Source organism: Rana temporaria, chromosome 1, assembly GCF_905171775.1.
Source record: "Rana temporaria chromosome 1, aRanTem1.1, whole genome shotgun sequence".
Lineage (NCBI taxonomy): Eukaryota > Metazoa > Chordata > Amphibia > Anura > Ranidae > Rana > Rana temporaria.
In genome coordinates this window covers 550737405-550759965 of record NC_053489.1, presented here as the reverse complement: position 1 = coordinate 550759965, position 22561 = coordinate 550737405, and the positions used below count along the sequence as shown (strand labels likewise).

The 22561-nt window shown below is 39.2% G+C and overlaps 1 protein-coding gene across 1 annotated transcript in view; it reads left to right on the top strand.

The window, feature by feature from the left end:
• Window positions 1-22561, top strand: part of GLRA3 (glycine receptor alpha 3) — a 278112-nt gene that overhangs the window by 98425 nt on the left and 157126 nt on the right. Inside the window, exon 3 of the mRNA XM_040333579.1 lies at window positions 11627-11694. Within this exon, the coding sequence (XP_040189513.1) occupies window positions 11627-11694 (68 nt within the window). The remainder of the gene's footprint in view (window positions 1-11626; window positions 11695-22561) is intronic.

Genomic DNA, 22561 nt, shown 5'->3' with positions numbered 1-22561 from the left:
ACCCCTTTAACAAAGGGGACCCCCAGATCCTGACCCCCCCTGTGTGAAATGGTAACCCCGCACGTCGTTTTTTTTTTAAATTGACGGCGGGGTTCCCCTTAATATCCATACCAGACCTAAAGGGTCTGGTTATTGAATTTGCGGGGACCTCCGCGCATTTTTTTTTCTAAAAGTCCGTGTTCGGGTTCGGGTTCGGGAACCCGAACTTTTTTTTTTAAGTTCGGGTTCGGACCCGAACCCGAACATCCAGGTGTCCGCTCAACTCTACTAACTAACTATTAAATTAGAGGTATTGGAATTTCCTTTCAAATTTGGCTGCTAGTGAACATAACAAATGCTGCATCTAAACAAATAGAAGGGAGCTAATTAATAATTAATAATACTAATACGTTTGTATTAGTATTACTATTGTTTTTTATTATTATTAATTTGTTATTTTCCAATCCGACATTCGTTATTTTAACTAATTCGTAACTTCGGATTTGAATTTTTGTTCTTATTTTCGGATGTTCACATTTTCTGATTTTCGAATGTTTGAATTTCCGAATTGTCTGATTTTTGGATTTCAAATTTACGAATTCGCGAATTTTCAAATTTGCCAATTTACGGATTTATGAATTTTCAGATATTCAAATTAACGAAGTTACGGATTTTCAAATATTCAAATTTATGAATGTTTATGAATGAACGTATTTGTCGAAATTCATTAACCCTCCTGGCGGTGTTCCCGAGTCTGACTCAGGGTTAGATTTCTGTGCTGCGATCGGTAACCCCGAGTCAGACTCGGGCTTGCCTCGCTGGATCCACAGACTGTGTTTACTTACCTTGTCCCTGGATCCAGCGATGCCACCGCGCTGTGTGAGAGAGCGGGACCTCGCTCGATTCACACAGCGTCCTCCTGTGCCGCCGATCTCCGTTCCCTGCGATGTTACGACGCACGGTGGCGGAGAACGGCGCCAAATTCAAAAACAAACACAATACATACAGTATACTGTAATCTTATAGATTACAGTACTGTATGTAAAAAATACACACCCCCCTTGTCCCTAGTGGTCTGCCCAGTGCCCTACATGTCATTTTATATAATACAAACCTTTCTTTCTGCCTGCAAACTGTAGATTGTCCATAGCAACCAAAAGTGTCCCTTTATGTCAAAAATGGTTTTAGAGCAGCTAGAAAACAGCGATAATAAATTATAATCACTTGCAGAATTGTGCGATAGCGATTTGTGGGGAAATTCGTCATAAAAAAATAAAAGTAATGACAGCGACAATTCTGCAACTGAGCAAATTTCAGTGATTTTGAGTTGATTACATTATTGAATATTTTTTATAATAATTATATTATTATTTGTTATAATTATTTATAATTATTTATTATATTATAATTTATAATTTTGTTTTTAGTATAAAACGCCAAATTTCCTTGCAAATAATGGTACCGCTTTCAGCACCTTTTTTCTGAAAGAATCATACCGCCAGGGAGGTTAAACTAATTCGGAACAAAAATAATAGCACCTGTCTACACTGTAGTGGCACCATAGGGCACTGATGAGCACTGTAGTGGCACCATAGGGCAATGGTGAACATTGTAGTGACACTGATGAACATTGTAATGGCACTGTAGTGGCACTGAAGGGCACTGATGAGCACTGTAGTGACACTGATTGCACTGTAGTTGCACTGATAGACCCTGTAGTGGCACTGAAGAGCACACAGGACTGTGCCAACTCACACTGCTGCAGTGTTTCTCTCTTCTCTCCTCACATCGATACTGAGCTGAACAGTACATAGTTACATAGTTACATAGTTACATAGTTAGTCAGGTTGAAAAAAAGACACAAGTCCATCCAGTTCAACCACAAAAAAAATAAACAAACAAAATAAAAAACACAGTACAATCCCATACACCCAACTCCATACCCACAGTTGATCCAGAGGAAGGCAAAAAACCCCAGCAGAGCATGATCCAATTTTCTACAGCAGGGGAAAAAATTCCTTCCTGATCCCCCGAGAGGCAATCGGATTTACCCTGGATCAACTTTACCTACAAATCTTAGTACTCAGTTATATTATGTCCCGGTTTGTTGACAAAGTGATCACTCCGTCATTGAACAGTGCGATCACAGGGCTGCTGTGATTGGCCCTTTACCTCAATCCATGATGTGCTGGGTCCCGTGGACCCAGTGATCATGAGCACTTCCGGATGCTCACCCCAGGGGCAATGTCATCGCCCGGGGGCCGCATGCGTTCCAGCTTGGAACGCGGAAGTGCCAAGCGCACTCACTGCTGGATTCGGCACACCTGCCAGGCACCTGTCCCCTGCCTATAAAAGCATTTAGTTTACATAGGCGGTTGTTCTATTATTGTCGGCTGTAGCTGGCCTGGCTGCAACGAACTACAGGTACCATCAATCCTCAGCCTGCAACCCATGCCATCCTGGATGCCTGCCATAAGGAAGCAAATCCTGATTGCCATTGCTGGGACACTCTAAACCATTCTTCCTACAGGACACCCTACACTACAGGATCCCATGTCCTAAAAGCCCTGCAAACGGATAAGTAGACATTATGTTACTTGTAGTGCCTTAAGTAGATCTGCTACACGTATTGCTGTTATACAAGTCCTATACTTAATGCTGGTTTATTTCCTATCATCTTACTACTTGGGACTGACTGTTGTGTTTTGGCTGTTTGCTGCGCAAGATCTTAAAGGGACATCTACCCTCAAAATTTCCTGAGCTATATTTGCCTCTCATATGCAACTATTAGTTGTCTTTACAATTCCTATTTACTTTGTGCTTGACATAAGTTCTTACTTGTTTATGGGCCCATGCCCTAAGTTATTTAACATGTTCGCTCTAAACTTTTCTATGCTAAGCGTTGAAGTTATTTTCATACCTGCACCCTTAGTGGCCTAATACACTACTGTGGGGTAGATCAACAAAGCGAGTACGCCGGCGTATCTACTGATACACCGCCGTACTTTCAAATTACCTTGAATCCTCAAACCAAGATACAACGGCATCTGGGTTCGATCCGACAGGCGTACGGCTTCGTACGCCTTCGGATCGTAGATGCAATACTTCGGCACCCGCTGGGTGGAGTTCTCGTCGTTTTCCGCGTCGGGTATGCAAATTAGCTATTTCCGTCGATCCACGAACGTACGCACGGCCGTCGCATTTTCTAACGTCATCTGTAGTCGGCTTTTTCCGGCGTATAGTTAAAGCTGGTATTTTGCGGCATATAGATAGACTTGCCATGTTAAGTATGGCCGTCGTTCCCGCATCGAAATTTGAATTTTTTTTATTTTTTGCGTAAGTCGTCCGTGAATCGGGATGGACGTAACTCACGTCTAAGTTAAAAAAATTACGTCCTAGCGACATCATTTAGCGAAATTTCGGGGCGACGCATGTGCAGTTCATTCGGCGCGGGGACGTGCTTCATTTAAATGAAACCCGCCTCCTAATCGCCGATTTGAATTCCGGCGCCAGAAATACACTACGCCGCCATAACTTACGGCGTGAAATCGTTGAGAATTCGAAATTCCGCCAGGTAAGGTACGGCGGCGTAGCGTATCTCTGATACGCTGCGCGGATCTAATTCTATGTGGATCTTCCCCTGTATGTTTAACTGATAATCACTTGCATACAGTTGTGAATTGGAACGTCCTCCTGAATCACATTCTTTGTGTAAAGATGTAGAGAACCCCCAAACTCCTGTTTGTGTGGAGTGACGCCTGGGGCTCAGTACTGAAATCTCACATAAAATAGGTACATGCATTGACATCCTTGCAATCCGTAGTTGTGGTTCACTCCCGTTCACCAGAGCCGTTACAGTCTGTATTGTGGTTTGAAAACTGTCACATGACAAAAGTATCGGTATTCGGTATCAGCGAGTACATGAAAAAAAGTATCGGTACTTGTACTCGCTCCTAAAAAAGTGGTATCGGGACAACCCTAACACTAACCCCCCTAGGCTAACCCTAACCCCCACAAAACCCTAACCCTAGCATAACCCTAACCCCTTCCAAACCCTAGTCGATCCCTATTACTCGCCATACCCTATCCCTAGCCCTCGCCTAACTTTAACCCCAGCCTAATCCTAGCCTATCCCTAGCCCTTGCCAATCCCCAAACCCTAACCATAACCCCTGCAAAACCCTAACCCCTCCAACTATGACAAAGAGAGGCAGATGTGGAGATAAAACTTACCTCAAGGTAATAATTAGTCTTTCCACAGGTATACTTAGTCTGAACCTAGTATTAAGTCGCTCTAGATGGCTAGACACCAAACCAAGTAACTCATCAAAACTGAGAATTAGAATAAGAAGAGGTGGCCATTAGCAACATTCAACGTGTAAACAACTAGTGCACATGGACACAGATGTTCCCACCTGTTAATTGACATTCGTGGATAGTTAAAAAAAATGTCATTATGTGCACGATGATCATTATAGAGGACCCAAAATTGACCCCTATCTTTATAATTGGCAATGATGGAATGTACCCAATATTGACATCTTCTCTTCCTCCACTTCTCCTCCTCTTCTTCCTCATGCACTGCTACTGCTGCAGCAGCAATGACAACTGTGGTGGCAATAAATTGAGTAGCAAACATTTTCTGTCACAACAGACCACCACAACCAGGAAGCAAACAGGAACTGGAAACAACTAGGGCAATAAAAGGAATTGCCTCACACCATGTATGTTTTCATTGGTTAATGCCAAAGTTGTGGCGAAGTCGAAGTTGTACTGATCTCAAATCGCGGCAAAATCGTGACAGCAAAATCACGGCAAAATCGCACGACTTTGAAGTCGTATAAATGTGAAAGGGGCTATAGTGATCTATGTAAATTGCGATGATTTTAACAAAGTTTGTTACAGATTCCTACCTGTTTCTACTCTGATGGAATAGTTTTTTGTTAGATTGTGCAGACTGAATGGGAGTGGCTAATTAATTTTAATCAGCTGATGTGCTTTCTGTGTCCAGATGAGAAAACGTATCACTCAAGCACACCCTGCTGTAGCAAGCTCAAACAATTTGAGAGAGTAAAAGCACTCTATGTTTAGAGAATGACTCCAGATGTAGTATAGTTAAGTTGACTACAGCCCACTGCTTGCTACAGAATTTTAGAAAATACAAGAAGGAACTTAGTAAGCTACTTCATCTGTACATTATATTTACTAGTATTGCTAGTACTAGTATTCAAAATTTCTGTTAATTCTTATATGTCTGATCTTCGCAGCAGAAGAATGGCAGCATTGCAATACAATGGATATCTTATAGATTAGTTTTAATTAATTTTGCATGGGTTGTTTTAATAAAAGTATAACTTATATGAGGCTATAAATCTAAATAGGCTGTCCAATCATCTTTGAAAAGGATGTGATGTACCTCTGCAAATGACCACAGAGTGAAAGTCAACTGAGTTTGAGGTTTTATAATGAAGATTAGAAAATAATGCTGCCATTGTTGCCACCGCTAATATTCTCAGTAATCTCTGAGCATCACATTATAACAGCACTAACTTTTTTTATTGCTTTATCCTCATGCATATTAAATAGTTTAACAATGAAATTCATTTTCCTTGACACCTAAAAAAGGGCAGACATTGCAATAATGCTTTGTAAGTCTAGGCACTGTTTAAATTGGGATTGGGGAGTGTTATATTAAATAATGTCTCACGGCCAAATGACTGAAAGTATCTGAAAGATGAACTATTTTATATATTAAATTGAATTTTCCTATCATTCATATTCTTCATATTTCCAGAATAAACTAGAAAAGTTAAACAGTATGATAAGTTTGGTTGCAAGGAGCAATACAAACAGTACTTTTTTTTAGAGTTGAGCTAGGGGGTAATTCAGTAGTTACCAATAGGTTTTTAGATAATGCTAACTTTTTACTAAACAATATAGGGTTTTATAAATTTATTTTGAGAACTGTTATGTAGTGTGCACTGCTTTTTATTGTATCTGATTAACCACTTCAGCCCCAGAAGATTTTACCCCCTTCCTAACCAGAGTACTTTTTAAAATTTAACGGACAATTCCGCGGTCGTTCGTACCCAAGGCCTTCTATGCCCATTTTTTATACTTGCATGGATGTTCAATTCCATGCAATAGGTTGCTCAATGTTAAAATTGTACTATTATACTAATGTTAAAATATGTTCACTTTATAGATGAATGTATGCTTTAGACATTCAGCCTATGAAGAAGGGCCTAGGGGTCTGAAACATGTCAGGCGTCATCTCCTACAGCTATGTGCAATAGCCCTTCACACCAGAGGGCATTTATATTCATGCCTGTATTTTTGTACTGCAATAGATTTTTTTCTACTGTATAGATTATCTAATGTTTCCAATAAACAATACTTTTTAAATACTCACCTGGTCTGTCCTAAAAATCCTGAGGGGTTATGCTGTGCCTATGAGCACTAGGTTTGTTGTACCCAAGAAGAACAAGTACCCAAGAAGATACCCACAAAATCTGCCTCCTTTTTTTCCACAAATAGAGCTTTCTTTTGGTGGTATTTGATCACCTCTGCGTTTTTTTGCGCTATAAACTAAAAAAAGGGACAATTTTGAAAAAAAAACAATATTTTTTACTTTTTGCTATAATAAATATGTCCAAGACTTTTGTGGTATTTGTGGATGAGGCTTTTTATCTTCTCAGATGGTAAATAAAAAATCTACACCATCGTAAACTTGTGTGCTCCTAATCCTAACAGATGATATTCCTCTGCAAATTATGGAAAAAAGTCCAGAAAAAGAAACAGGACAGATTCTCCTGTGTAGAGATTTCAATTTAACTCCAGACCCCTCCACTAACATCCAAGGCCCAAAGGGCAACAAAAAACGGGCATCATGGTTATCCGCATTCTTACACACAAAATACAGCTACGATACTTGGAGTTGTCCACCACGCCCAGGAGAGAGACTTTTTTTCCAAACCCCACTGCTCATACTCCAGCATCGAACTATTTCTAAGTGACACGGCTCTTCTCCAAGATACTACTACATCTAAGATACACAACATTAAGTGGTCAAACCACACACTAATTTTGGTAAAAATTGGAGGAAAAGGGAGGAAACCAAGTATGTCAACGTGGAGGAATGACCCTACCCTAATGACAACTTCACCCAACTTTACTCATATATCAGATCAATTGAAAGCTTTTTTTTAAATCAATAACTCAATCACTGTTAGCCCTTTCCTAGTGTGGAACAGTCATAAAGCCTACATTTGTGGTTTAAAATAATAAAATTAATCTCTAAAGTTAAGCGCCAAAGAACACAGCGGCTAGATAATATACTATCCACCATATCAAACCTCGAAAGTAAAATAAAAAATGCTTGTCACTTGCTATAGGCAACAAATTCCTCCAAGCAAGAAATGATCTACGCACTCTCCTTACCTATCAACACGCTAAATTGCTTCGGAAAGTGTGAGCAAACTTCTATGCCTCTGGTAACAAGGCTGGCAAACTTCTTGCCAATCAAATCAAACAAATAACATATAAAAAAGAATTTCCTACATACTACACCCAAACCATGGTGGTAAACTTTATCACCCCAAAGACATAGCAAATTTGTTTTGCTCCTACTATAACTCCTTATATAATTTGCAAAACTACCCATCCATACCAAAACCCACCGTACCAAGAATTTCTGAAATCTGTTAATCTTCCCAAACTTACACTAACACAACTCAAAACTCTCAATACACAGATCACTGAACAAGAAATTTAAAGAGTTATTCGTTCCCCTCCAAACAACAAAGCCCCATGCCCAGATGGCTTTTCAGCCAAATACTACAATTTTTTCTCTTCTACTTTGACTCCCTACTTAAAAAAACTTTGACGTTGCTGTGTCCTCTGGCAAATTTCCAGATTTTTTTTTATTTGCTAATGTTATAACTTTGCCAAAACCATGGAAGGAGATGGTATATCTCCAAAATTTCCATCCAATATCCTTATAAAAACACCGACCTAAAGCTATACGCCAAAATTATGGCACAACCGCCTAACCCCTGTTTTGCCACCTTTAATCGATGATGACTAGGTTGTATATACGCTGGGATGGCAAGCACCCAATGATACCCGTAAAATGATCAATCTTTTACACTACTCTGAAAGTACAAAAACATCCACCCTCTTTTTAGCCCTAGATGCTGAAAAAGCATTTGACAGAATCCAGTGGGAATATCTACAACACACACTACTAAAATTTGGATTTAATGGAAATTCTGTCGGCTCTCTTGACACTCTACACAAATCCCACAGCCAGAGTTTTCGCAAATGCAAATTTCTCAGACAAGTTCCAAATAACAAATTGAACAAGACAGGGATGCCTAAAATAATATTTAAAAAAATATTAAAAAGAACAGGGACAATCATTCTATCACCTTTGTCACCACCTTTTCTAAAGAGTTTAATCAGATCAAACATATTAATAATAAACATCTTCCCATTCTCTATGGTGACAAGTATCAAATAGATGTGCTCTCTAATGGATGTAACTTCTCCTGTCATCGTGCCCCGACTTTAGGTAACTCTTCGTCGCCCAGTTTGTATCAACCTACTACGTTCCTAAAACTTGGCTTAGTATTAATGTCTATTACAGTTGTGGTCTGAATACTTGAAGGTAGTATGACAAACATAGCAAGAATCACAAGTCTATCACTTCATGCCATAGTGGAAAAGTACTTCCTATTAATGATTGTATAAATTGTAGTACAAAACATGTGGTTTATGTGATAGAATGTGATGTTTGTAAATTACAATATGTAGGATGTACCACCAGGTACCTTCGCATAAGATTCAGCGAGTATTACAATTACAATGGAGTAACCAATAGCAATGAGAGAAGGATGTCCAATGTATCAAAACACTTCAAATTTATACATGAAGGTAACATGGATTCCTTCTCCTTTTCTGCAGTTCAAAAAATCGGAATGTCTGTACACGGAAGAGACATGCACAGAAAGCTCCCGGAACAGGAAGTCAAGTGGATTTTTCTGTTGGGGACATGTATCCCTACAGGCATGAACCATAGATGGGATGCAGATCTATTCCTTAAATAACACAATCCTAGCTTATTTTTTGTTTTATTGTTCATTTTGCACTTGTCGCCTGTTCCTAGTGAGCTCTTTCTGTGCCTGTCTTCTATATCTCTTTCTTGCCATTTCTGGTCAATTGTTTATTTTTGACATAATCTTTTAATGGTAGTTCTGTCACTTATTTTGCTCTTATATTGTGTCACTATTATTAAGTATTTTTGACTTAGGAATATATATTTATTTTTCTTCCATTTTTTTGGAAGAACAATGTTTAAACATCTTATGCAGCAATTTCTATAACACATTTTGTTTCACACTTTTTTCTTAATTTTTTGGCTCAACATTTTATATGCCCTTTTTTCTTCCGGCAAAAACAGGTGTAGACACCATCCGATGGAATGATTGGTGGTATCAATTAAATATGTTATTGATCTGTGGTATTAATTTGATATGCTAATTGTTCAAAGGTGCAGTTTGTGTAGGTGTTTGTGTGTGTGTGTATATATATATCTTGCCATATCTATTTCAAACTAGCTACGACTAAGGCTATTGCCGGAACGTGTCAGCACTATTGTTTTACTGTCACTCTGATGTACCAATAAACTATACTTCAAGGATTTCAGTTTTGCCGGTTCTTCTTACTATTTATTACGTTGGAGTGTGATGGGATACATCAAGCCTAGGCATCTGTGAGTGGATCTAGTGTATGGATTGGGTTGTCTCTGCAGAGAGCACTGTTACCTTTCTTTCTTCCAAGACAGGGATGCCCCCTATCCCCTTAATATTTACCCCACTAATGAAACCACTAGCCCACAAAATTTGAGACAAAAAAATTGATCTCTGGCATAGCAATCTCAAACACAACCTTTAAAATATCCCACTTCTCGCACGACATCATGTTGACTTTGACAGATCCGGCTTCTTCCCTGGTGAAAGTGTATGAGATACTAAAAATATATTTAATACTATATCATACTACAAGATAAGAGTCTAAATCTAAATCTTAGGCATTCATATTCCAAAAAACACAAAAAACATCTACAAACACAACTCCCCTTTCAATGGGTTAACGCACACATGTCATACCTAGGAATTTCCCTAACTGGATAGGAATCTGGAACAAAACTACTTGCAGTATACATTAGCGTCCATAATTGAGAGAACTGAAATACAATGAATAAAAAGGGAGGGCACACGGTACACACGGTCGTTTTTCGATGTGAAAAAAAACGACGTTTTTAAAAACGTCATTTAAAATCATCGTGTGTGGGCTTCACATCATTTTTCTGCTTCTGAAAAATGACAAAAGAAAATCGAACATGCTGCATTTTTTAACGTCGTTTTTTAAAATGTCGTTTTTCAGGTTGTAAAAAATGATCGTGTGTGGGCTAAAACAAAGTTTTAAACCCGCGCATGCCCAGAAGCGAGTTATGAGTCGGGAGAGCTTGTTCTGGTAAAACTACCATTCATAATGGAGTAAGCACATTCATCACGCTGTAACAGACAAAAAAGAGCGAATCGTCTATTACTAACAAGGAATCAGCTAAAAGCAGCCCAAAGGCAAATAGAACTTCCCCTTCAGAGTGCCGTTGTACGTGTTGTACGTCACCGCGCTTTGTTCATCATTTTTCAAAAACGATGGTGTGTGGGCAACATCGTTTTTAATGATGAAGTTGAAAAAACTTTGTTTTTTGGACATGCTGAAAAACGTTGTTTTTTTTCATGCCGAAAAACGAACGTGTGTACGCGGCATTACAGTTGTACAAGACTGTGAGGCCCCGTACAGATGACCAAACATGTCTGCTGAAACTGGTCTGTGGGCCAGTTTCAGCAGACATGTTCGGTCGTGTGTAGGCCCGAGCGTGCAGGATTCCAGCAAACATTTGCCCGCCGGGCCTTTTCCCAGCGGACAAATATTCCTGGACTTGTTTTAAAACAGTCCGCTGGAATCCTGCCCACTCGGACATGTTCGGTCGTCTTTACAGACCTACCGTACATGTCCGAGCGCCCGCCATCCCTTGCATGCGTCGAATGGCTTCGACGCATGCGTGGAAGCATTTAACTGGCAGGCCCGCCCACGTCGCCGCAGCGACACCGCGGACACGCCCCGCGTATTGTTTACGCGCGGATTTCTGTACGATGGTTAGTACAGCCATCGTACAGAAAGCCCCGGACAGACATGTACGTTTCATCGTACATGTTTGCTGGTGTGTACACGGCCTAAGGCTGAAGTTCAGCTTTTAAAGTTCTGTTTCAGTTATTTGTATTTAAAGTTTTCATAATCCTGCTGGTTCCCTAATGACAGCTGCTCCTGTCTGTGTGTTTTTTCCAAAAAATGCCTTGTTTATGTAAACTGACTACGGTGTCAGGCTCAGTAGCCATGATGAACCGTGGTCAGTTTAGAGTGGGGAGGCAGAAACTGGCAGGATTAGCCAGGTATTTCAGATGATGCAGGGGGGCAAATGACACAGCACAAGCACTGTGCTGTTCAACATGCTTTAAAGGAGCATTTTTGTGGGGGTTAACAAACGCTTTAATTTGTTTGTTTTTTTTGTTTTATGACAGGACCACCGGTGAATGTCACATGCAACATATTTGTAAACAGCTTTGGGTCAATTGCAGAAACAACCATGGTAAGTAATTAAAAATATTGCAAAGTTTTACACAAGTACATGATCAATAGTCCTATACACCAAGGAATATCATATATCAGTCAAAGGTGACCTCAACTGCTTTTATCAAGGGCTATTTACAGGTTTGGAATAATAAAATGCAGAGATCTGTTTGAGCGTTGCACGTAAAATATACCGTTTTTGCTTTGATGAAACATGTTAACACAAAATCATTGTATTGGTGCAAAGAGCTGTTATCTAGCAGAAGTGTACAAGAGTTCTGGAGTATCAAAAAATGATGTCATCGCAATTAAAATACCAACTATAAGAACTCAGCTATGACTTGCAATGACCTGCCTTCTGTATAGATCAAGAATATAGTATAGGCTCAGTTAATTAAATGTCATCATGAAAAAGGTGTCTGTCTTGAATTTTGATAATAAAAGTAGAATTAAACCGTTAGTTTAACACATGGAGCACAATAAAATTAACATTTCCCAGTAAACTATGTGTTAGAATTCTTACCCCAGCACTTGTAGTTTACAACTTCCACTGCTGCTGGCTTCTGCTCTCTCAGTGCTGCTTCCCCTAAACACTGAAAGAGAAAGGAGCCACCTTGAAAGAGGAAACCCGACCAGCAGTCATTGCACCAGCTTAAACTGGAACATATGCAAGGTTTAAAGGATAAGGAAGCTGCATACTCAATGAGTAATTAAATCAGCTGCTCTTAATATTTTAAGGTAGGGTTAAATAATACTTTAAGTTGGAAGCAACTTCACATTACTAATTGTCGTTTTCACTTTTTAACTCTGCCCCATAGGCATATGTTTTAGAACCATTCCAAAAGGTTTGCCTAAGCGTAGTATTTACAGTATTTGCATGGTGAATGGGATGGCATTTGGTAGTTTTTGTTCTCAATTGTGATGCTTTGTTTTTGCTATACTTTATAGTCATTATGTAATGGATGTAATGTATGGTCTATTAATAAAAAAAATAAATCATAACATTTTCTTAATACAGGGATATAATAAGAAGCTAAATTGTCCTTGGGGAAGGTCATCATTACTGTCTGTATTTCACAAAGGAAATTCACGGTCTTGCACATATGAAAACATGCTATGATTTCAGGTGTGTGAGGGTGACATTAGGAATTAATGGCACCCCTACATGTCTGCTAAAAAGCAGCGTGTTTTGGCTGCATGAGTCTGCGGTTGTGGAAACACATGCAATTTACAAACATTCCCACACACGTGGTAGAGTGAACCTAGACTAATGCCGCGTACACACCATCACTTTATGTGATGAAAAAAAATGACGTTTTTAAAAACGTCACTTTAATTGACTGTGTGTGGGGGAAAACGTTGTTTTATGTCTTGTAAAAAACGACCAAAAAAAATTGAAGCATGCTTCAATTTTATGTGTCGTTTTTCAAAAGTGCACTTTTTACTTCACAGAAATTGACCGTGTGTAGCAAAAAACGTAGTTTTCTAAGACGTTTTTTCATCCACGCATGCCCAGAAGCTACTTATGAAGCAAGCTTCAATGGTAAAACGTGGTGGAACGTAACCTCACTTTGCAAGATCATTGTGAGAAAACGATGGTGTGTAGGCAACTTCGTCTTTGAAAATTGAAGTTTCAAAAACGTCATTTTTTACTTCACAGAAAGTGTCGTTTTTTTTCATCACATAAAGTGATGGTGTGTACGGGGCATAAGAGTTTAAATTTACTTGCTATGTTGCTATTCCTTAAACTTGCAGCAAATGAGTGTTGACAACCCTTTACAAGAATTTGCCATTATTCTGCTTGCAAATTATTCTGAAATATGAGTGATGAGAAATACTGCTTTACAAATATATTTACAGATGACATATTGAATTTTAAATTAGAAAGTATACAGTATAAATTAGAAAATAATGCCGCGTGCACACAACCGTTTTTAGTTTTCTAGTCCTACAGGAACTGCTTGTGGCAGATGGAACTGTCAGATCTGGTGTGGGGAGCCAAGGATGCTGGACTGCCTCACACCATTCTGAAGAGCATCCGGGAAACACGCTCACAGGCGGATGTGACATCAAAAAGAGAGGATGACCCAGTGTATAACTCGGGCAGGCTACTCGCTCAGAGCTTACTGCTCCTTCTACAGGCCTAGTCAGATATTGCCACTGTTCCTTTATATAGCAATAGGAGGTGGGTGGAGGAATGAGTCGATGCAGGTGGTCTTCAATGCCCTGCAGATCTTGCGGAAAACACATAGCTCTGCTGTCTCAGCCCGAAAACATAGTCTTCACAGCAAAAATAATCACAATAAAAAACTAACATTATTGCCCTGCCGCTCCATCTCACCAGCACTTTGCATTCATTGACAAAAGGGATCTCGGAATGGCCCTGTACTGAGCAGGCTACCTCTTGTGTTTATAAAACAGCAAGGGAGCTACTTGGCATGGGACCAGGAAGCTAGTGGAGATCGCCGGAGAAACAATGTCTACTACAGTGATTTACAGCTCCTAGAGGGATCCCACAGAATTGGTATATGCATAGTTACATTGGGATGTAAAAATATCCATACCTGGAATTCTTCTTTATCAAATATTCTCTGGTGGAGAATGAGGTGCATGTGTGTTAAATAAAACAATTGGCACTCAACCAATGAATATTTGTGAAAGTCACATTCTCTGATTTATAAATAGACCACTAACAGTTTCTGACTGTGACAGTAGATTTCTTTACACTAAATGGCAAAGTTCTTGAAAACAAGTTATTTTAGTTCCCTAATGGCAGGTAATGTAAGGCTGTTAGACCTTGAAGGACAACGAAACACACTGAGCTTTGGTGAGTTCCATGAAATAAGCTATGATTACAGGATCAAACAATATGTCTGCAAGCAGCTAAAAAAATACAATAAATATTGAAAATATATATTTATATATTATTATAAGTTCTGCATATGTTATTTGTTTTGGTCAAAGGCTAAAGCACATAATAATGGTAGTAAAAAACTGCTTGTGAATTATATTTAAAGTGATTATAAAGTATTCTTACTTAGTTGTCACATTAAATCTCTCAGTATGAGTCAGTAACTCTGGCCCTAGTATCACTGCACTTTGAATGAATCGGCAACAGTACATAAAGCTAAACTTACATTGGTCCAGAATGACTTGATGTAAGTATCTATATCTGATATTTATCCAGAGAGGAAACAGCAAGAGCAACCGGGAAAAGATCACGACTAACAGATATCAGAAAAATCTAAACAAGCTGAACCAATGTAGGTTTGAAATGAAAAAAAGTTCTACTTTAATGTTTGATTTTCAAAGCTCTGTGGTCTGTGTGAACCATCATAAGTGACACCATGAAACAATACTAACATTTACAATAGTTTTATTTATGTGTTAAATTTACATGTGAAAGTGATTATTATAAAAATAATTTATCAATGTGGTTGTTTATCCATATTATCATAAGAGACATGTACATGAGTATTTGGTTTCACATTTACTGTGTCCCGCTTTCCATTGCTACATATGGCAGTATTTTACTGCTCTGTTGTAGGGTGCATGTCTATGAGCCTGAAAACCCACTGTAAAGCTGGGCATACACCAGCAGAATTTTGTTTGTGCATTTATATAGTAATTTTGGATAATTGCTTGTCAGAGCATACAATCTTGCCATAATTGAGTCAACTAACTTAGAACTTTTTATCCAGGCATTGCTGTTGTGTATCAGTTTATCCCATTCCCTTTTTAATGTGGTAATATGTTCAATCATCCTGGGCTGTTGGGTCCTTTTTATTTTTTCCTGTATTTCCTTGCTTCAAGACCTTAAAACCAGTTGATGACATTGGGGCTGAAGGACCACACTGCTCATCAGTGCCACTACAGTGCTCATCAGTGCCCTAGGATGCCATTACAGTGCTCATAAGTGCCCTACAATGCACATCAGTGCCCTACAGTGCCTATCAGTAAGTGTTTATCAGTGCTCATCAGTGACTGCTTATCAGTGCACATCAGTGCCCTACAGTGCACATCAGTGAGTGCTTATCAGTGCCCATACGTTGCCTACAGTGCTATCAGTGCCCTACAGGGCACATTAGTTCCCTACAGAGCCACCAGTGAGTGCTCATCAGTACCACTAAAGTGATCATGAGTGCCACTACAGTGATCATTAGTGCCACTACAGTGCCCTATTAGTGCTCATCAGTGTCACTAAAGTGCCATATTAGTTCTCATCAGTGCCCAATAGTGCACATCAGATCCTATCCCCATCGGTGAGTGCTCATCAGTGCCCCCTATCAGTGGATCATCATTAGCCCCTATCAGTGCTGTAAAAATGTGTACACAAAATGCGTTTTCAATTTCTTTTCACATTTTCCAAAAACTTGTGGGAAAAAATTACAAATCAAAAGACTCACTATGCCTCATAGATTATATGTTGTGGTGTTTTCTTTTGAAAATAGGGTAATTTTGTGGGCGTTTCCATTGTCCTGGTTCTCCAGGACCTTCAAAAATGTAATAGGTAGTCAAGAATTTAGATGTGTAATTTATTCTCCTAGAACACCTGTTGGTGCTCACTGCATGTTGGGCCTCTGTATGTGGCTAGGCTATGAAAAAGTCTCACTCATGTGGTATTGCCATACTCAGGACAAGAAGCAGAATGGGTATTGGCAAGTATGCAAGTTGCAAGTATGCATATGCCATGTGAGAGAAATACCCTGTTAATATAACAATTTTGTGAAAAACAAAATCCTTATTTTACAAAGAATTATGGGGAAAAGAATTACAACTTCAAAAAACTTACCATGCCTCTTACTAAATACATTGACATTACTTATTTCCAAAAAGGGGTAATTTGGGGGGTAATTGTACTTTCCTGGCTTGTAATGCCCTGTACGCACGATTGGTCAATCCGATGAGAACGGTCTGATGGATTTTTCCTTCAGTTAACCGATGAAGCTGACTGATGATCAGTCGTGCCTACACACCATCAGTTAAAAAACTATCGTGTCAGAACGCGGTGACGTAAAACACAACGACGTGCTGAAAAAAATGAAGTTCAATGCTTCCAAGCATGCGTCGACTTGATTCTGAGCATGCGTGGGTTTTTAACCGATGGACGTGCCTACAAACGATCATTTTTTTTCTATCGGTTAGGTATCCATCGGTTAATTTTAAAACAAGGTTCACATTTTTTAACCGATGGATAAATAACCGATGGGGCCCACACACGATCGGTTTGGTCTGATGAAAACGGTCCATCAGACTGTTCTCATCGGATTGACCGATCGTGTGTACATGGCATTAGTGTCTTAAGAAATTAGATCGGACAACAGTACATCAGGTGTGATCAGGTGAGATCAATTTTCAATGATTGGCACCATAGCTTGTAGACTCTATAACCTTCACAAAGACTAAATAATATACACTGATTTTGGTCATTTTTATCAAAGAAATGTAGCAGTATAAATGTTGGTCAAAATTTATGAACAAACATTACTAATTTGCTAAATTTTTAGAACAGAAATTAATATTTTTTATTTATTTTTACAATATTTTTAAAATTCTTTATTTAAAGCGCAAAAAAATTAAAAACCCTGTGGTGATTAAATACCACCAAAAGAAAGCTCTATTTGTGCGAATAAAAGGACATACATGTCATATGGGTACAGTGTTGCATTACTGAGTAACTGTCATTCAAAGTGTGAGAGTGCTGAAAGCTAAAAAATGGCCTGGTTAGGAAGGGGGTATAAATGCCCAGTGGCAAGTAGTTAAACAACTACCATACCAACAGTATTCAAAGCAAATACAAAAAAAGCAATATTGTCAAATTCAAATACAAATGGCATTCAATCAAAACAAAAGCCAACAGCAATTAATAAAATATACATTTTCCCCATGTCAATATTTCATACATAGACAATACGTTGGAAGCAAAAGGAAACTCACACAGGTATCTTCTGTCTGTGTATGGTTCACTGAGTAATAGTAGTGTACACTGGATAGCATAGCTGCCACAGATTGTACAAAATGGAAATACATTTGACTGGACCCTTATTCACAATGATTCAAGATGGGATTTTTCAGTGGGTGGATAACCATATAGAAAAGCTGTAAACTATTGCTTAAAGGTAAAAAATTACCTTTTTCAACATAAAATGTCTGCTGAAAGTACAGCTTTAAATGTCAGGCCTGTCACACAGCTCTGTGGGGCCAACACGGTGTGTCACCATGTGCTGAACCTTGTCATTAGTGACTCATGTGGACTAAAAAAAAACTACAAATATTGTCCAACATATTGGAACGTTACTTTTCCTTGTCAAGAATATCTTTATTAAATGCAAGAATAAATTGTACATGAAGCATACATTCGTTACAGTAATCAGGTGGTTATTATAACATAAGATTGACTAACAGTATCATCTTTCTTAAACAACAATAAACGGGAATATTTTAGCCATGTTCTGTGTACTATCGCAGGAAGAGTTTAAGTAGTTAACATAGCCAAATATGTAATCCTTACAACTTGTCCTAGTGGCTAGTGGATAATAGATCAAAGATAATACGTCCTTATTTAATGTAACCTTACTACCTATCAACTTTAAATTTCTAAAATGTGCTACCTTTTCAAAGTTAACGGTAGATACACAAGGGTACTACCTTATGCAGTATCAGATCAGGAAAAGGAAGAAGGGAAGAAAAGGAAGGAAAATGGGGGGGGGTCAGGTAAGGAAGTCTGCAGGGATGGGCTAGGATCCGTTGTCAAAGCATGAAATGTACAACGGTTATTTTTGTATAGGAAAGCTACCATGGCATCATTACACCTTTATTAAAACTTTCCGGTATAGCATATTGTATCCAAGGGTTCCATATTTTTTCAAAGTTAGCGATCGTGTCCGTTTCTAACGCTTCCATTTTGGCGTGCGTCATAGCAATATTCATTCTATTTTTTGTTTCCGTCGTTGATAAAATTGGAGTTTTCCAAGCTTTTGCTATGGTTTGTTTGGCTGCCGTAAAGAGTTGTGTTAGTAGCTTGAAGTGCGTGTGTGTTAGATTGATGGGCTTTAAATTCAGTAGTGCCAATTTAGGGTCTGGAAGTATTCTCAATTTAGTCACCGCATTTACCATCTTGAAAATCTTATCCCAGAATTTCTGTACTATTGGACACGTCCACCAAGTATGAAAAAATGTACCTTCGGTGATGCAACCCCTATAGCAATGTCCGGTGCAGTTTGGTGCATATTTAGCTATTCTGCTTGGCACCAGCTACCATCTCATTAATACCTTATAGCCCGCTTCCAATGCTATTATATTCGAGGAAGCCGATTTAGTGTTTCGCCATATTTGAGTCCAATCCGAGGTATTAAGTGCTATACCCAGGTCACTCTCCCATTTCTGAACATAAGGAAGCTTTGTTGTGTTATTGTGGGATAGTGACTGCAAGTACAGAACCGAAATTGTACCTCTTACATGTGGATTATCTTTACATATACTTTCAAAAGGTGACATCTGTTTTTTCAGAGCCGAAGAGGTCAGATGTGTTTCCACAAAATTTTTTATTTGGAGGTATCGAAACAATTCTGATTGAGGTATACCGTATTTTTTACATACTGTCGGGAAGGGCATGATACCCGATGAATCCAAAAATTTATAGACATATATACAGTCTTTCCTTACCCATTCCTTGAATGTGTTAGGGAAGATCCATGCCGGATAAAATGTTGGGTTTTTATAAAATGAAAGCAGTGGGTTGAGAGGGGACACCAGTGAATACTTGGATTTATAGCTATCCCATAGTGAGAGAGAATGTTTAATAATTGGATTGCAGATTTTCCCGCGTAGCTTGGGAAGAATCCATAGTAAGTTAGCTGGAGGGATGGGATCACACTCGGTTGCCTCAATCGCTACCCAGAGAGGTGTGTCCTTTTTTGCATGATATTTGGCCAAGGTTGAAATTTGCGCTGTCCTATAGTAGTTTGTAAAATTCGGATATCCTAACCCTCCTTGAGTTTTGGGGAGATGCAAGATTTTCGCCTTTATTCTGGGCCTAGATGTGCCCCATATAAAGGTCGTCATTCTGTTTTGTATTATCCTCAGAAAGTAAGCCGGTATTGGACTCGGGAGCACTCTAAAAAGATACAACAATTTTGGTAATATTGTCATCTTAACTGCGTTGATCCTACCTAACCAGGATAATGGGAGCTGGGACCAGGATTTGAGTAAGTTTGTTATCTGTTTAAGAAGAGGGGGATAATTATAAGAGAATAAATCAGATGTATCAGCCGTTACGTGTGTTCCTAAGTACGGGATGCTCTTATCCGACCATGTAAATGGAAGACCTACTGTGGCTGCACTTAATTCTAGTCTTGAGAGGGATATGTTTAGTGCTACACATTTCTTGGGATTAATGGCTAGACCTGAGAACGTCGCGAATCTATCAAGTATTGGGATAAGATTAGGGCCAGTTACTTGCGGGGAAGAAAGAAATAAAAGAATGTCATCCGCAAATAGGCATAATTTATGTTTATGACCTCCTAATTCTATACCTAGGATAGTGGGGTCTGATCTGATTTTCTGAGCAAGCGGTTCGATAAGGAGGGCAAATAATAACGGGGATAACGGGCAGCCCTGACGTGTTCCTCTTCTGATATCAAATGTGTCAGACTTATATCCTGCGTATTTAACATAAGCTTTAGGGTTATTATAAAGTTCCATAATCCAATTAGTGAAATTAGGGCCAAAGCCCCATTTCTGTAGAGTATATTTTAAATACGCCCAGGAAACAGAATCAAAAGCTTGTTTGATGTCCAGAGAGAGAAAACACGCCGGTATACCCCTTTTCTTTGCTATATTGGCCAAGAGGCATGCCCTGCGTATATTATCGCCCGCTTGTCTGGATGGCATGAAACCTACTTGATCTCGATTGATTAGAGTGCCGATAAAATTATTAAGGCGGGTAGCTAGTATTTTACCTAATAGTTTTATATCTATGTTAAGCATAGATATGGGACGATAATTGCTACAAAGTGTGTCATCCGAATGTGGTTTGGGAATCATACAAACCGTTGCTAGCAACGTTTCAGGTCTGAAGGTTTTTTGCTCTAGTAAGTTGTTAAATGCCTCTGCCAGTCTGGGTGAAAGTAACTCAGTAAAAGTTTTGAGGTAGTTTGCAGAGAACCCGTCAGGTCCCGGTCTTTTGTTAATTTTGAGTTCCCGAATGGCTAAAGCTACATCCTCTTGCGTAATTGGTTCTTCCAACTGTTCTTTCTGTGATTGACTTATTTGTGGAAGATTAATTTGTGCAAAAAAGGAGTCGGCTTTAGATTCGTCAAATACAGTAGTTTCTGAGTAGAGTTGTTTTAGATGTGAGCTAAACTTTTGAACTATTTTAAGTGGGTTGCTGGAGAGAACCCTGTTGGCAATTTTTAACTTTATGGGTTTAAAAGTCTTATTGAGTGTGTTTAGCGCTCTAGCTAAATATGTCCCTGGTTTATTAGCTTGCTTGTAGAAAGCATGTCTAGATCTATTGTGTTCTATTCGCCGAATCGGTTAAGAACAAGTCGTATTCCAGACGTGCTTTGTCCAGCCGAGTTCTATTAGTTTGAGTTTGGCAGTTTTGTAGGGCCAGAAATGCTAAGTTGAATTCTGTTTCCAATTTTCTTGCCATCAGTGCTCACTCCTTTTTTAAGATCCCTATTTGCCGCTGGAATGCTCCTCTGAGGACTGGCTTATGTGCTTCCCATAATGTAAGTGGGGATATTTCAGGGCTTGCATTGAGTTCTAGATAGTCTTTTAGAGCTTGTTCAATCAATTGGCAATGGGCACGGTGTTAGAGTATAATTTCAGGAAGATACCAAGTGGGATCATGGTTTTTCGGAATGGTTGATGCCATTGTGGTGTACACTGCATTGTGATCTGACCAAGGGATGGGTATTATATTTGAATATAGTATTTCAGGGACCATACCGATTGTCACAAAAATATGATCAATTCGGCTGAAGGATTGGTGTGGGTTTGAAAAGTATGTGTAGTTACGCTTTGTGGGATTGTGTTCTCTCCACGTGTCTACTAAATTGTATTTGGCTAATAAGTTAGGAAGGGTCCATTTAGCTTGGTGTTTAGGTGTGACATAGGGGGTTTTATCTAAGAATGGAAGAAGGACTTGGTTGGAGTCTCCGCAGATGAGGAGAGTCCCTATTTTATGTGAATTAATTATTTGGAAAAGATGCGATAAGAAGGGTAACGGGTTTAGATTAGGAGCATAATAAGATACTATCGTGATCTCCGTATCTAACACTTGGCCTGTTAATAGTATGTATCTGCCCTCTGGATCTTTGATTTCCGTTTTTAGAGTGAATGGTGTGGTGCGATGAAAAGCGATAAGGGTTCCCCTTTTTTTGACTGAAGCAGAGGCTGAATAGACTTGTGGATAGGAGGGGTTAAAAAATCTAGGAGTCGTGTTCGTAGTAAAGTGAGTTTCCTGTAGGCAAACAATATGGGCTTTTTTGGCCTGAAATGTTCTGAAGGCCTTGGTTCTTTTCTGTGGCACATTCAATCCCTGTACATTTAACGACAATATATTCAATGGTGCCATGGTAGCTTTACTTCTCTGTCCATCTTACCATGATAAACCGGAGGACATCTGGCCAGCCCAATCCCTGCAGACTTGGAGAAAGAAAAGGAAAAGGGGTCTCTGGGGTATTCAACCTTGAAAATGAAGGGAAACACAGAAAAAATTAGTAAATAAACAGTCAACAATAAACCAATAAAGTTTGTTAGGTTTACCCGTGGCGGGGATGGACTACCCCCGCCAGGGGAAAAGGGGATCCCATCAATCCCCCGCTTAATCTTGCGGGGAACTGAGGAGATCATGGTGGAGCACAGGTTGGTTCCGTGCG